Below are 16,950 nucleotides of genomic sequence, written 5' to 3'. Positions count from 1 at the left end.
CTGGAGTAGCATCAGAATTTAACAGTTCTAGTCGACATAATTCTAGCATCGCTGCCCTCTAATTTGTCCACATTTTCTCCATGGCTCCAGGCTTCTTCCCACCCAACTCAAGTAATTGCAGCATCCTCCGAAATGGCACAGAAAGGAACGACTGGGTATTCCAAAGAACCGATCAAGGAATGAAACAGTATGTTGAAATGTATCGGTCTATGCTGATTAAAAACGGGCGCTGTTTCTACCGCTACAAGTCTTACCGTACTCCACATTTATACTTTAAAGAAAAAGATGAAGGTGCCGTGGAGTATTCTAAACACAGACGATGATGCAAGATACCATGTTGATGTAATTGGAACGCTGTGTTTCTAAGGTTGGATATTAACCAGAGGCGTGACGATATAGAAAATTCACGATACGGTACGTATCGCGATATCTTGGAACGATACGATACGATCACGATATGCTATCTTTAGTTATTTTCTGTTTTGATAAGTAACAGGGCATATTTTGACATAACCGTCAAAACAATTAACAATGTCAAGATCAACGATACGTGTCACGATAAGAAAAAGCATCGATATATTTGTCGTCCGATAATGTATCACGATTATCGATACTAATATATATCGTCACAGGTCTAGTATTAAAAAAACCATATAGATATCGTTAGGAAAATACTTCTATTCTAAATAGAGCATGCATAATTTTTCAAATAGTATTTACATACTGATAAATATTCACAGGTGCAGGCATGCAAGGCGGTTAGAAATACCGTGTTATATTTCACATATTTCTGCCAGTTTTTCATAAGGCGTACGTGTACAATGTTTTAAGCTCAGTGGTTAAAGCGTTCGCTCGTCACCCGGGTTCGACTCCGCACATAGGTACAATGTGTGAAATCCTTTCTGGTGTTCACAGACGTGATATCGCAGGAATATTGCTAAAAACGGTGTGAAACTAAACTCACTGACTTGCTCGTGAGACGTATGTGCCTTGCGTCCGTTATTGTCACAGGTGTCAACAATAAAAGAGGTCCGGTTTGTTAAGGTTCCGCTGTGAAACAAACACTTGATTTAATGTTTGCGGTCTGATTTCAATGCTGTTTTTATAGCTGTGTGATATATTTAAAAAGATGTTATGTATTTTTAGAGGAATGTTATTCGAATATTTTACATATTTAGAACAAAACCGTATGTCAAACTTTCCAAACGTAGAGAAGGAAAACGGTTCTTCAAAAGAAATACTCCGGTAAAAGTATTGCACAAGATTACAAAGCTGTACCCGATAAGTATAAGGCTTTAAGATGCTGTAGATTCTTTCACAAGACACACCAGATCTTATTTTGAATCAGAATTTGCACACCTGCAATTTCGTATGCAAATCGCCTTTAATTGTTACCTGTCTGAATGCATTAATCCATGGGAGTATCAATTAGACGCTGGAGACAGGTAGGTGAGGGGTTATTGCAGGGTAAGTGGGGCGTTGCATTAAAAGAGACGTGTAATTACTCGCTATTGTAGGAGCGATATCTTGCACAGAAGAAATCAATGGGCTAAAAGCTCCTAACACCGCCACCGTCGATACCGTATCCCTAACTCATTTCACGCGGGTTGGTATCGCTCCGCTGGCTCCTCACAGCGAAGCTAACATTTCAAAGGAACGTTTTGCCCCTCAGGTCGGCGGAGTTACGGCATAATATGACGACTTCGTCTACTACCCTCCCTCCCCCTCCTCAACCACACATCCACTTGTGCGAGCCCCGATTGCAGTTTGTCCGCGCCAGGCGTCGCTATGGTACTGGCTTCTGAGGCTCGCGCGAAATACGGACTTGCCCTGGGGCCAAAACCCGGGAGTGAGAACAGTTTCCCCGTCAGTCTGGGCGCATTTCGCAGCCTACACTGGTCGCAAGCAGACCGTATATCGCGCGCTCAGTCATCACTCAATTTACATACGTATTTCTGGATTATCGTGGTCTATTTCAAAGGTAAGTTAATTGCAATTATTCTTACGTTAATGTGATACTAAAACAATATGTGAATTTGTCGATGGCTATTTCAAGACCATGTTTCAAAAGGTGGTTGAAATTAAGCAGACGAGACGGGTTGTGTCACCGTTTCAGAAATGTTGATTTGTCTTGGGTGAGTTCATGCGGTCTGTATATAAAACATCTACAGGTAGTCATGTTAAAAATACTCACTGGAAATTCAACGATTCTTCAGCTTGTGGTGAACGAACATGGCTAGGTTTGCAACACCACAGGTAAACTCTCAGTAAGACAAATACCCATTAATGCCCTACACAGCTTCGCGCAACACCTGTTTCTTCGATTACATCATAATTTCCTCAGCCAAGCTTGGTCCAGACAAGCGACGCACTGATGAACGTTCTCATGGCAAACAGTAAATGTTTTCATGGTAAACAATGAATGTTTACATGGTAAACTTTACCCGAATCCTGAGCGGCTACCCTTACTTCAGACGTATATTAAGGAAAGGAATACGAAAGCTTAACATGTTCCTAGAGTCCCAGAACCGATTTGGATCAGCAGACTATCGAAACTTAGCGATTTTCTCTCTTGACAGGTCGAGTTTGTTTGAGGTAATATTTCACATAAATAATTTAATATTTATAATTCAAGATTATCAATAATTCATATTAAGTAATGAGCGTGACACGGCGTTTTGGAGTGTATTCTTATTTCATCATCAGGTGATGATAAGAATATACTCTGAAACATCTTGTCCCGCTTATGCAGCAGTTAACATTCAGACATTTTCACCCTTTAAATTGCATTGCTTCTAAATGTTAATCAAAGACCAGTATTAGTGGATGTTCAGTCGTGGAAATATACATACAAAATGAACTCAACGACTTTTGTAATAAAATGACACGGTATGCTCAAACCATTTTAGAGAACATTAAAGTAACCACTCTTTTTGTACCACTGCAGGCGGAAAAACCCGCCCCACCAGCTGGTCCTGGTTACCTGGCTCTAGATGACATCAAACAGTTTAAACGTTGGTAGAACGATATCCCGATTGCTCTGTGAATGTTTTGTTTTAAGTGTATACTTGCGTTAGGTTAAACGTTCAGGGAAATTTAGACTTTCCTGCAGCACATCCGTGAGATATGTAGTGATACGTTTGTCTGTCCGTATGGACGGGTTAATTTAAAATATTTAATGTCAAATCCGTGTATTGTGTTTGTCACAATGACTTTAAATAATTGGTAACACTGAGTTTTAGGAGTGGACTTCTTGCGTAGGTAAAACTTTCAATGAACAGAAGGATTTATTCAATAGTACATCCGTGAAATGTGTTTATCTATCTGTATGGCTAGCTTAGAGGTATCACAAATCAAATGGGTGTATCGTGTTTATACACATTCACTTTAAATAACTGTGTTTCCTAACTGGGCTATGTTTTGCTGTGTAGTTGTTTATTGTTGACTGTAGACACATTTGTTAACGTGTTAACCCACGTCGGTCGGGATGGCGGCACGGTAGTCTGGTGGTTAAAGCGTTCACTCGTCACGCCGAAGACCCGGGTTCGATTTCCCACATGGGTACAATATGTGACGTTCATTCCTAATGTCTCCTGCTGTTATATTGCCGGAATATTGCTAAAATCTGCGTGGAACCAGAGTCACTCAGTTATGTCGGCTGGGTCAACAGGTGAGTGGACAGAGACGGACATCGGTTGCACGGTCACGTGGGATGGTCATGATCACCCGTCGCTACTGCGGGTTGACGTGAACCACTGGCGATAGCTACGACGACATGACATTGTACTGTGCTGTGTACTCGAGGTTTGTTGTATCTATATCAGGCTTGATGTATACGCGAGGCCTGACATAAACGTGTATATCAGTGTTGACAGAACCCTTCCATACCAGGTCTGGTTTATAACGCGCATATATGAGAACAGAAATATCCCATCTATACCAAACAGGTCCTCATGTATATCAGACAGTAACCCACCTGTGCGAAACTGTACTCAACATACATCGAACTGTACCCGGCCTAGACCAGACACTATCCTACCTATATCAGACAGTACCAAACTTACATCAGACTGAACATTACATACATCGGACAGTATTTCTCGTATATAAGACTGGACCAAATATATTTGAGAGCACCTTACTTGTATCAGACAGTACCCAACATATATGATATAGCACCACAGTTACAACAGACAGTACTCAAATTATATATGGCAGTACCCTACTTATATCAGACAACACCCTACCTATTTCAGACAGTACCAAACCTATAGCAAACAGCACCTAACCTTTATCAGACAGTACCCAACCTTCATCAGACAGTACCCAACTTATAGCAGACAGTATTACACCTCTACCATTAGTCCGCTTCCTGTACCTGGGAATTAAAACCAGAATACCAGACAGTACCTCAGCGATGGTAGATAGTACCTTGCCTGTACCAGACAGTACCCATCCAATACCGGACTGTGCCCAACCAATACCGGACAGATAGCACCTTGCGGTACCTGGGAATTAAAACCTGAATACCAGACAGTACCTCAGCGATGACAGATAGTACCTTGTCTGTATCAGACAGTATCCAACCAATACCAAACATTACCCAACCAATACCGGACCGTATGAAAACAAGATCAGACAGGATTCAGTCAATACCTAACAGTACCCAACCAATGCTGGACACTAATCATCCAATACCGGACAGATAGTACCTTGCCTGTATCAGACAGTACCCAACCAATACCAGACAATCAACAATCAATGCCAAACAGTACCCAACTAATACCGGACAGTACCCAACCAATACCAAAACCAATATCGGATAGTGCCCAATCAATACCAGGCAGTATCCAACCAATACCAAGTATGCGAGACCTACACATGCGACTCTAAAGGGACGAGTCACGAGGAGACAGAGACCACGGTATGCAGGTACATCACCTATGGCTGCCTGCCCTCGATGATTCAGCTGCTGAAGCCTGGGGGCCAGCATTTGTCATCTTCCCTCGCGTCAGCCGACCTTGTCCATGTACAAATAGTCGTATCTATCTGGTTTGCTGATAATTGCAGGCAGATACTCACCACAAACTTAATATGGCATATTATGCAGCATTAGAGATAGATATCGAGTCACACTAATAGGCTTGAGGGTTTAAAGTGACCTTTGGCCAGTGTAGGTATCTGTGGAACATACTGTCATTTGTGAACTGTTCAACATTTTAATCGAACTTATATCGAAACGCAATTGCCCTGTTTTAGTTGCACATACCCTACCTTTAGTTAACCTTCAGAAATAATGGAGACGTTCAAGTATCTTAGTGTCATAAGCGTTCACTTGTGACGCCGAAGACCAGGGTTCGATTTCCCACATGGGTATAATGTGTGAAGCCAATTTCAGTCGTCCTCGTCGTGACATTGCTGGAATATTGCTAAAATCGGCGTGAAAACATACTTCGAAATAATAATGCTTCGTCGTATATTTTTTTCAACTCGGTGTTTCATAAAGGACATTTTATAGTTACTATTTAACTTTTTTGTATACTATCAAAATTGATGTTGCAGTTTGCTGATCCTTCGACCGGAACTGACGTCACGGTGCGTGACGTACACCACGACATGTCGTCCCCAGTCACATCACGACCTTCATCTGTCACAACCCCCAATGGCCACTTTAACAAGATTTCCGGTGTACCCTGTCCAGCGACCCCTACAAGATATACTGCCCCGGTCCATATTGACGTGGGCGGTGTCATATACACGTCGTCCCTTGAAACTCTCACGAGGTGAGTGTAATAAGCAGAGAGGTGGGTGACAGTGAGTGAATACGAATTTACGCCGCTGTTAACAATATTCCAGTAATATCACGTCGAGGATCACTAGAAGTACGCTCCTTACACTGTACCCTGTTGGGAACAGAACCCGGGATTTTTAAGTCGAGCGAACACGTGAACCATGGTGCTACCCAACCACCTTGAATGAAAGCACGACTGACTTTGGTTTAGCTGCTTTGAACAGTATTTCAGTTGCATTCTTGGAAGCAAGACGAGGTGATTCAAGTGTTACACATTAACAGCTTCTGTGATTCCACGAGCTTGGATGGGATCCTGGTGAATATAGGATTTGAACCCTTAGGTTTCTTGCTGACTCAACCGACGCATCTCTGGGCAGCAAATAGGGTGAAAGGGCCAACAGTTCTCCCATTAATTCAAAAAATATATTCACGTTATTCATTCATTCTTAGCTTCGACACACAACAGTATTGTCGAAATCATTCACGATATAGACACGTTCTCCATACTGAGTGGGTTCGAAGTAGCGTGTGCAAACACTCTGCTACCCAGAGTTCCATGCGCCACCGTAGAGCCGTTGCTACATCCGAGCACCATAAGACTATTTGACTCATCTTACACAGCTATTAAAAGTTGATATGTATTTCGGTTCCCTTTGGACATGTCTACACCTAGATAAATGACACTTGAAGTGGTCATTGTCATGGTGAAAAGCTGAAAAGTATTTCCAATTGTGTAGTTCCTTTGTTTACATTGGTGAGCCGTGAAGATTCGTGTTAGAATTGATATTCAGTAACATGCTTGTCACTCACTCACTGTGTACATGGGAGTCCCACGGAGAGCTGGGTCGCTGCTGCAGTTCTGGGAATAGTCATACCATGTCTTAAAAACAAATCCAACGTGGATTTTTTCAGCTTAGTGAATAACGCAGTGCCACGCCCCTTTTAGCAATATTCAGCAGTATCACAGCAGGAGATATCAGAATTGAGCTTCACTCATTATGCCTATGTGGGGAACTGAACCGGGGTCTACGGTACTTTAACCAATAGAATACCCTTAATGACAAAGTATTAGACGACTCTAAGGTCTGAAACAAAAGTATATTTTCACATAGCCTGTGCTACAGGTCGGGTATCGCCAGGAATTGGACAGGAACTATCAGCCTGAGTGTTTTACCGCGTGGGCAGTCTTTGAGCTGGTTGACATTTTGAAGCGTCATATATGGTTGACCGGAACAAAAGACGTCTAAAGACACAGCTTCCAATATATACATCGATCAGGACATAAATAATGGATAATTGCACCTATGCTGTCCTTTCAGTTAGCCAGAGAGAAGCTATATCAGATGGTGTACAATGACCCGAGATGGTTTAGGCCGTGTAAGTGGCAGTGCGCATGTGCGTGGACGTATTAAATCTGTGGACAATGGTGTTAGTGTCATCCCAGTCTATTCCCAGAATGCCAGATTCGGCAAGTCCTGGTGCTTCTGTTCTTATTGAATATGAGTCGTTTGAATTAGGACAGGAAACTTTATCTGGAAATAGGTCTTCGTTAGGGTTTTATGAGACCAATATAGTAAGCGGTCTGGTCCTTTCTGGGAGACCGTCGTTTATCGCGTGCAACGGTATCTGGCAGTCGTATATTTGTGCTCAAAGACGGCAGTTTTCATTGCCCTTTTGAGAAATCAGAGCGGTAGAGCTTGTGTGTGGGTAGAGGAATGTTGAGCTGGTGAGTGGTGGGGCAAGGGTGTGTTGGTTTGTTGAGGGAGAATGGTCAGCTGGTGTATCGTGGAGATTGGTGCGCTGGTGTGTGGATAAACGAATGGTGGACTGGTGTGTGTTGGAGAATGGTGATCTAGTCCGTGGTGGAGAATGGTGATCTAGTCCGTGGTGGAAAATGGTGAACTGGTGTGGTGGAGAATGGTGACCTATGGCGGTCGAAAATGGTGGTGGAAGAATCGTGAATTGGTGTGTGGAGGGAGAGTGGTTAGCTGGTGTTTTGGGAGAATTTTTAAGATCACATGTAGGGAGAACTTGGTAAACCGGTGGGTGTGGGAACATGTGTGTGAAAGGGAAAGGGTAGGCGGGTATGTGGGTGAAACACGAGTGTGCCGGTATGTCCGTGAAACTCAGACCTGCTGCTATGCTGAACATGAATGGTAAACACGTAATTCTACACTATTCTATAAACGCCTATTACGTACTTTCGAGAACTAATTGAGGCTGCCGAAAGTTATGAACAAGCAACACCAAAGAATAAGACCATTCAACCGACATGACGACAAAGCTGGGTACTAACGAGTTAAACCAGAAACAGGCTGCACGCAATTTCATGTACCCATTGCAGGCGCGTCTAGTAGCCCGAGGGACATTAAATTCTGTTGTCCCCCACCTGCCTCCTCCCCTCTCCCCATCCCGATCCCCGACCCCAGGGTGTGCCCTCGAAGGTCTTTGTCAGCTAAGTGACTCTCTTGCCCTAAGTAGAAGCAATTGTCATTTGTTGCCGTCCTCCGACCATCTGAGTCCGCGGCGGGCAGACGATCAATACCGAGTTTTTGCCGCCACTTGCTTTCTGTGGTGGCCACTTTCTCACACTGTTTTTAGACAGAGGGCAAACTAAAAACTGAAGTCATTGATCGTTGTTGATTTGGAGAGGGTTTGACGGAAGATCGTGCCTGCTCAGGATCGCCTCAGGGCCCTGTGTCCGACTCTGGTCAAGTCGTCTGCTGAAGTGGTTGATTCTCCGAGAGACAAATGTTAGCGCTTCTTAATTGTCTGAACTACCTGGCCTTGGCGTATCTGAATGTAAGCGACAGAAATATGTTGAAAAACTTGTGAATTGAATCGTGGTACTCTGCACGTTTCATCTGTGAAGGCCCCAGAGATCAAACGATGTCGTTTTCTGGCGATTACTGATTGGAGAGGTTTTCATTTGGATTGATTAAAAGAGTTAAAATGTAAATCCCGCAAACAGCAGTTGAAACGCGGCCAACGAGTGATCGGAGCGGTATATTGTAGTTGTTGCACTTGTGTTGATTTGAGAGCGCAATTTCATCCCTGCCATTCGACAGGGCCGAGGAAGTAGCCGAAGGCTATCCTCGACAAATAATTACAGCCTTCTTTGCCGCTACCCCTATCCTTTTACTTCATGCCTCGCAGAAAGTTGCGCTCACCATAGAGGGGAAGTCGCCCAAATATTAACCCTCAGGGTGTTTTGGCACGGCAATGAGGGTCAACAAGGGGTACCGTCTACTCCCCTTCTTCTCAATTGCAAGCAGAACTGGAAGCAAAGCTGGAAATCATCGGCAAGTGTGCTCCTCTGGTTGTGACATGTTGTATTTTAAGCAGGACGATATTGAATTCTATTGACTCCCTCTCGTTGTCCCTGGATAAGGGGATGCGGGGGAGCCCCAGGCTAATACGTTCTTTTTTCAAATCCAGGATAGTGAATGTTGTCGATAGAGCCAAGGCTGTCAAACCTAAAGAGTGATTTCTGTCTATAACATAATGCAACATGTTTAATGTTGTTTGTGTACGAGAAGCAAAAGAAGTCGTTGCTATGGTTGCTCGGGCTGAACGCGGAAAAGCCCGAGGGATCGGGCGCGGACGCGTCAATTCGCACAAATCTGCAAGGCGTTCTGGAGGCAGGCAATTTGCGAAGGCTTTGCGTGTTATTTTACTAAAAGCAGTCATAACCGATGTAATATACAGCATAAGCTAGAAAATACCCGTTGCCGAAGTGGTGGAGTTTCACACATTGTTCTGTTGTCATGGCGAGATCGCTTCAGCCTTTGATCCAAGCCCTCCGGACATGGCCCGGGAACGTGGATAATTAAATAAGAATGGTTTTGCACAAAGATGATTTCATGCACAAAAAACAGACAGAATTGTAATGAAGTCTGGATATGCCCCAGGGCAAATATACCTCTTGCTAGACGGTCCCCCACCGAACTGTATTCTTCGGGCCCTCGCTTTTTTAAGACGACGTTAAGGAACAATTATAATGAGCCCAGGACGGGTGAAATACAAGCTTCAAGCCGGTATTTACTATGGCCTCCGGGCGAATTCTCAAATGGAGGTATAAATGCCCTGAAGTTGTTAATCCGCTTTCAGTATACACATTATAAGCTGGTGGGACCAGCTAACTTGGTCTAGTGCTATGGCGAGCTTATACGATATGTGTCAAATATGTTCAGTCGGTCTTCACGGTTTGGTTGCGATGGTAATAGCTATACAAACAGTATATGACGCTGGCGTGGAGTAGATCCTATTACGTCCGCTGTGAATTTCTATAGTAGCCATGTCACTTGTCGAGTCAATATTTTCTTCATCGGTTGTGTCAGGGAGAAGATATCGTTTTAGTGGGTGTTGTATTTAATTATTACCATTTAACGAAGGTGAAGGTCATGTTTGAATTTGGGTGTTATTAGGTGATACTTTCCATCATGGCGAGTCGGCTTGCTGCTTGGGGGGGAAGCCTATCGGACGCTGATCGTAGGCGTTCATTTTGATGAAACACGCCCACGCGTCTGTGGTACTCTTTGGCTTCATACTTGCAGAGTATCTAGGATTGAACCCTTAAGGTTACCCCCGTGGTGTGGTTGTTAGAGTGTTTGCCCGGAGAACCGGAGGCCGGTGGTTCAGTCCCGGGTCGTGCTGCACCGGAAGACGTTTAGTTACCTTTGCCTGCCACTCTTCAGTGAATGTAGGTTTACGCCGTTTTTTGGCAATAGTCCAGCAATATCACGTAGAAATGGGTTTCACACATTGTACCCATATAGGGAATCGACCCCGCGTCTTCATTGTGACGAGCGAACGCTTAAACCACGGGCTACCTCATCGCCGTCGAAGGGGTGTTGTGGGAGATGGGTGGTCATCTAAACAGGTACTTGACTCAGACTCCGTTTTCAGTGCCACACCTTGACCACTTAGCCGAATCATAGATTATCCAAGGGACACAACTCTTGAGCTCCCTTGATGTCACGCAGTACTTCTCATTCGCGTTCTTGTATGCTCCCAGTGGAAGTGACCATGTTGAATTAATCAGATTAACTGACGAGTGATACCAATTTAGTGCAATGAAGTCTTATTTAGTTGGTAAATGAATGGAATATGCCTGGTAAATGAATGTTAGTGAGTTTAGTTTTACGCCGCACTCAGCAATCTTCCAGGTATATGGCGGCGGTCTGTAAATAATCGGGTCTGGACCAGACAATCCAGTGATCAACGTCATGAGCATCAATATGCGCAAATGGGAACCGATGACATGTGTCCCAGTTGCCTAGACCGATGCTCATGCTGGTGATCTTTGAATCATCCAGACTCGTTTATTTACTGACCGCTGCCATATAGCTGGTGTAATGCTGAATGCGGCGTAAACCTAAACTCATTCACAACTGAAAGTTTGGGGGCGGGTAGCCAAGTAGCTAAGGCGTTCGCTCGTCACGCTGAAGACCCGGGTCGATGCTGATGGTCTCAGTAACTGTATCCAGACTCCAGACTCGGCTATTAAAAGACCACCGTTTAACAAATCGTTACCTGCGGCCTCAAACAACAAACATTCAAAAAATAAACGCGCAAAACAAACATTCAGAAAACATCTCGCTGAATGAAATGTTTACACACGTAAATTCCTTTCGCAGAGACAACAGCTGTTGGGAACATATGTTGAAACTGCATTTCGTGTATTTACCTATATTTGTATAGATTGTGCCTAGGGTGATATGTTGTATTTGAAAGGTGTTGATGTTAATTAGTTCACTCAAGGGACATGTACCCCCAGGCAACTGGACCCAGGCTGCCAAGCTCAGATGGACCGTACCACACAGTCTATGTATTGTGTCATGTCCCCTCGGGCGCTGACAACCTATAATGGACATACATAATGGGAGAAAAACATCCCTCAACTGTACTTGATTTGATTTGCTGTTTGATGATGGCTTCTTTTACCCACGAAAATAGAAGAGAGTCTGGCTCCCAAAATCGTTCATAAATTCAGTTATTTTTCTTATATTGTCTATGGCTTCTCTTGAAGAAACCTAGTGGTGATCATAATGCAGTTAGTAAACCGACGGGGGAAATATAGTTTATGCCTGAAAAGTAAATTGTACTTAAATTACGTTTCTGTTTTGAAAACAGTGGAAATAGTGCAAGCTTTACGTCCAAATCACAGTATGGCACATGTACCAGTAAGATCAGTATCGAAAACTCTTTGAGGTTTGGCCATCATCAAACGTTGGTGTATACTTTCTTTTGCCCGTTAGTATATATCAATATGTATACTGGTTTCTTTCAACTTCCGGTCTTGATGTGACTACTCTCCAGTGGATCGATTACACGTTATTTGAAATATCCGTCTAACGGGATCGGGTGGTCAGGTTTGCTGATTTTGTTTTTGACACATGTCATCGTATCCCAGCTGCATAGATCAACGTTCATGCTGTTGATCAGAGGGTTGTTTTGTCCAGAGTCGATTATTTACATACCATCGCCTTAGCTCAGAACTTAACGTAATGGCGGTGGGGTAGCGTAGTGGTTGAAGTGTTTCTTCATCTCGCCGAAGACCCGGGATCGATTCCCCACTTGGGTACAATATGTGAGGTCCATTTCTTGAGACTCCCGTCATGATATTGCGGCGCAAAACTAAACTCACTCCCTTACTCTTCATTATTGAGGCGGCAGCAGTGTATATAATCGTTCTTTCGAATCCCTTGTTCGTCTTGATTATGTCTGTGGGTTCTCGGCACGATGGAATTGCTCTTATCTTTCACGAAACAAAATCTACCATACACTTATCAAGCTGAAATTGAGTGACGCGCGAAGATCCGGGTTTGAGGTGGTCATCATCAACCCATGCTTGTCGTTGGAGGCGACTAACGAGATCAGGTGTGAGACTCGCTGACTTAGTGGATACATGATCACAGTTGCGTAGAACGATGATCATGATGTCGATCACTGGGTTGCCTGCTTCTTTTACACAGCCGCCATATAGTTGGACTATTGCTGATTACGTCGTTAGACAACCAACCGACCAACCAAGTGAGTCTTATAAAAGTAACGCTAAATCCAACTCGCCATTCACATCTATTATGCTTCCATTCAGAAATACTCGAAGACGTAGAATCTTAGCCAGGTTATTTAAAAAGCAGTGCAAGCTTTTAAAGCTTAAATGAGCCCGCCTTTAACAATCAATATTCATCTCTCTGCACCACTTCTTGGGTATAATCATAGGTAAAACCTTTCGATCCTCACCCAAAAACTCACGAACATGCTACATTATCTGACCTCCACCCCCTGGCGTGTCCAAGTCGCCATTACCTGAGCTTCACAGAAAACACTTGTCCATTTTCCCCGACCACCTCCGTCGCCGTGGCGGGATCGATGAGGAAGAAAGAAGATATATTTTACTGCCTACATAAGGCAAGAGCATGCAAAGCTTCCGGGGGCATTAGCGCGTCTGGGAGGGTCGATAGGCCGCGGTCAGAGACGCCCATAACTCGATACTTAAACAAGCCTTCTGGCTATCATGGATTTTTTTTACCATGAAATTATGTGAGGTATATTCAGGGAGCCAGTTGTATTGGAAACTACTGACAATGACCAATTCATCAGCTGTGTTTTAGTTTTTATCCTTCGGAAATAATTGTTAAAATTGTTCCTAATAAGGCTGGATGTCCCTAAAGACGAATCCGGAAACAATTGAACATTGATTTTGATTTTTGTTACATTCTGACGACGTCGTTAAAGATAGTCAAAATTAAAAATTGAGATATGTTTGAATTTTTGCTGAAATGAATGATGCCATTTATTGAGTGAGTGAAGTCTTACACGGCTATTATGAGTATTACAGCAATGCCACAGCAGAAACGGGTTTCATTGTACCCATGTGGCGAATCGAACCTGGTTCTTCGGCACGACAAGCGGACTCTTTTAAGCACTGGGCTACCCCAAAGCCCAAATTGTATAAATGAATCTGTTACTATTTCTTTTTCAAATATCATCTGAACTGAGCTGAAATGTTTTCGATATCCAAGGTCACGATTTTCATATTTCTTACACGGTGTTGTTTTCGTGGTGTTCCCAGGTTTCCCGACTCGCGACTGGCGAAGATGTTCAACGGAAGCATCCCCATCGTGCTGGACAGCCTGAAACAACACTACTTCATTGACCGTGACGGGAAGATGTTCCGCTACATCCTCAACTACATGCGCTGTCAAAGATGTTGTCTTCCAGAAGATTTCTCAGAGTGGGAGCAACTACTTGAAGAATCGCGATTCTTTGAGCTCCAAGGAATGGTCCGGGACATTGAAGCTGCGCGACGTAGTAAACAGCGTCCAGTGACACAACCCGCACAGACAACAGACCAGACAATCATGCAAACAGTCCGAGAGATCAAGTCGGAACCCAGTTCGTCAGAGTTCTGTGATTGCATTGCAGTCAGTATCAGCCCTGACCTAGGGGAGAGAATCTCGTTAAGTGCCGAGAGAGCACTTTTGGAAGAAGTTTTCCCGGAACTTACGTCAGCACTTATGGATACGCGGAATTCTGGTTGGAATATGGAGAACCATTTTGTGATTCGTTTCCCCCTCAATGGATTTTGTAAGCTCAATTCTATTCAGGTTATCCAGAGACTTTTAAACCACAATTTCCAAGTAATAGCCTCGACGGGAGGCGGCGTAGAGGGTCAGCAGTTCAGCGAGTACCTGTTCTGCAGGAACTGCAAGTCGCTACACTGAGACTGATGTTATCGAGAGGGACAGAACTTTAATGACCAGCTAAAGACTGCTTGGTACCCATATAACGCGATCGTAATCTATGTATTCCGTGAGGGTGAATATCGGATTCAGGTAACAACGAATTGTGTCGTTGTCGACGTTAGCGTCATCTGATGCCTAAGAACAATTGGCATTTGATAGCAGATTTCAAATTCCGCGCCATTATGGTGGAAGTCATGCGGAGCCATTCGTAGACTAGATGCGTATCTGCCGCTGTACCCTCATTGGATAATTTCAAGGTCATGAGACACTCGGAACAGCTCGTCGTATTCCGTTCCCCTACATCGGGCCGAACTGAAATAGTGATAATACATGATTTCATTGCAGTCCATTGACTGTCACATTCTTCCTCGTATGGCAGTCATGACCCTGGGATGGAAGGCGGACATTCTTTCTTTGACATACAGAGAAATATATATTTTTTTGTTGTTTTTTTTTGGGTTTTTCGAAGACGTCATTCAGCGAAACTGATGAAATAATGAAACCAAAGCCAAAATGTGTTTTGTCATGTGACCGGCACTACGTTCAGTTTGGATTCCCCCAGGCGTTATGCTATGTGATTCAGTCGAATGTCTGCGGTGAACTACGACGCTAAATGTACGGACCACGCGGTCAGCTTTGTGTACATGACGTGCAAGTATATAGTTCTGTGATATGAGATTTCAGTGGACCTGACTTGTTGACACTCTCTGGGCGTTATGCTTACCTTTCAGCTGTACTTTTGACAGTGCTAAATGTTTCAGTCATATGATTAGAGGTATTTATACTTTCCATTAATGATGTTAAGTCGTACTACTAGGAAATATCTTAAACTGACGCATATGTATACACATACTGCTTGAATTAATCCACGATGTCATGTGATCACGTTAGTTAGGGGCAGCTACAGACTGGTCCCATGCCTTTGATGCGCACTCTCGGAAAGCGCAACGAAGACAAGGAACTCGTTTAGGGACAGCCAGTATCAATGTCGTCTGCGCACTTTTAGTAGTATATTAGTAATGAGGTTTGACAATTATTGCATCTGTTTCACACCTAATAATGTAAACTCTTTATCAACTGCTGTTTGTTGAACTATTCTTGGTAGAGAGCATATGTACATATATTTATGCTTCTTGTATTATCATGTCTATTTATTCGGTGCCTGTTTTTGAAATCTTGAAAGTGCCGGGGGATTTGAACCTTGTAATTATGCATGTTTTACACTTTGTGAAAAAACGAGATGAATCCGTCGCAAAGTAACGGAATAAGTATTCAGTTTGATCCAGTTGTCTCAATAACTTTTGTATTAGTATCATGCTGTCATGCTGCTCAAAATCATAATCATTAATGTACATGGAAGAAGTTCAATAGTATCGATTGAAGTCAATCAACACGTGGATTTAGACATACTCAGAGCAAGCCAATCAAAAGCAAAAATATCAAAGCAGGTATATTAATCGGCCTTCGGAAATAGGGTTGGAATTGTATCTTTTGTCAGAGTGAGTGAGTGAGGTAGGTTTACTCCACTTCGAACAGTAGGTATTCTAGTCCTATCGCTGCTTGCCAGTATGGTCTGGGTGCTAAGAGCTATGTAGACCGTAAGACGTCTACAGCCGCTGTAAGCGTGGGTATGGTGCAGACAAGCCAAGAACCCACGATTACAGGTTCTTGACGCAAGGGACGCAACTCTGCATAGCTGCTTAAGTCACCTTTGCAGTCCGTGTTCCAGTTCTGACTGTACCTTTAGGATTCATCGTAATAGGTTAAAGGGTTCGCGCTTGAACGGGGTTCAGCTTACTGCGTACGTTGGTGACGCCGATTTAAAGTTACTATAGTCGTTCCAGGTGAGTTAATATATATGGTTGATTGCATTTCATCAATCAATCGACGCTAATGATAATGACTACACATTTGTCTACCTTTATTAAAATTAATATCACGGCACTAATTGTAAAACAAAACCTTTATCATGGTCGGTTAATGTTTCGGGAATATTGCCGTAAGCGGCGATAAAATCCAATCACTCACTCACGAAGCATATGTTTGTTAGATGTCTTGAGCTTAATGTATAAGTAAACACTTTGTAGAGGGAATATCGCTGTGACTTATCTCAGAGTACTTTTTGTATGTAAACTATATATTTTCGGTGTTTAGCACAGAATGGTTGAACGCAGTGTGCGCGCCATCTTCGATTATCAAGGGTATTTTACGTCCATTCGAGTATGAACCTTGAACGGAGGTACGATACATTAGTAAATGGGGGGTGTACTGGTCCTGGTGAGACAGCTCTGGAGTAGATAATTTCGTCACAGGTAGATTGATCCATGCTGTGTGGTCTGTTTTAGTCACGTGCAATGTTATGATCTTATGAAATCCATTGACTGATTAAACGTCTTTACAAATCTT

At 43.3% G+C, this 16,950-nt stretch overlaps 1 protein-coding gene across 1 annotated transcript; it reads left to right on the top strand.

The window, feature by feature from the left end:
• The first annotated feature begins 1,800 nt into the window (after window positions 1-1,800).
• On the top strand, window positions 1,801-16,950 carry LOC137257924 (BTB/POZ domain-containing protein kctd15-like). Its single transcript, XM_067795433.1, has 3 exons — window positions 1,801-1,981; window positions 5,563-5,783; window positions 13,872-16,950. Exons 2-3 carry the CDS (start codon window positions 5,617-5,619, stop codon window positions 14,521-14,523), a joined length of 819 nt encoding a protein of 272 aa, XP_067651534.1. The 5' UTR covers window positions 1,801-1,981; window positions 5,563-5,616; the 3' UTR covers window positions 14,524-16,950.

This window comes from Haliotis asinina, chromosome 12, assembly GCF_037392515.1.
Source record: "Haliotis asinina isolate JCU_RB_2024 chromosome 12, JCU_Hal_asi_v2, whole genome shotgun sequence".
Lineage (NCBI taxonomy): Eukaryota > Metazoa > Mollusca > Gastropoda > Lepetellida > Haliotidae > Haliotis > Haliotis asinina.
This window is presented reverse-complemented; position numbering and strand designations above follow the sequence as displayed.

Coding starts and splice junctions, on each gene's coding strand:
- LOC137257924 (XM_067795433.1), top strand. CDS start 5,617: ATGTCGTCCCCAGTCACATCACGACCTTCATCTGTCACAACCCCCAAT. Junction 5,784..13,871: donor TCCCTTGAAACTCTCACGAG/GTGAGTGTAATA, acceptor TGGTGTTCCCAG/GTTTCCCGACTCGCGACTGG.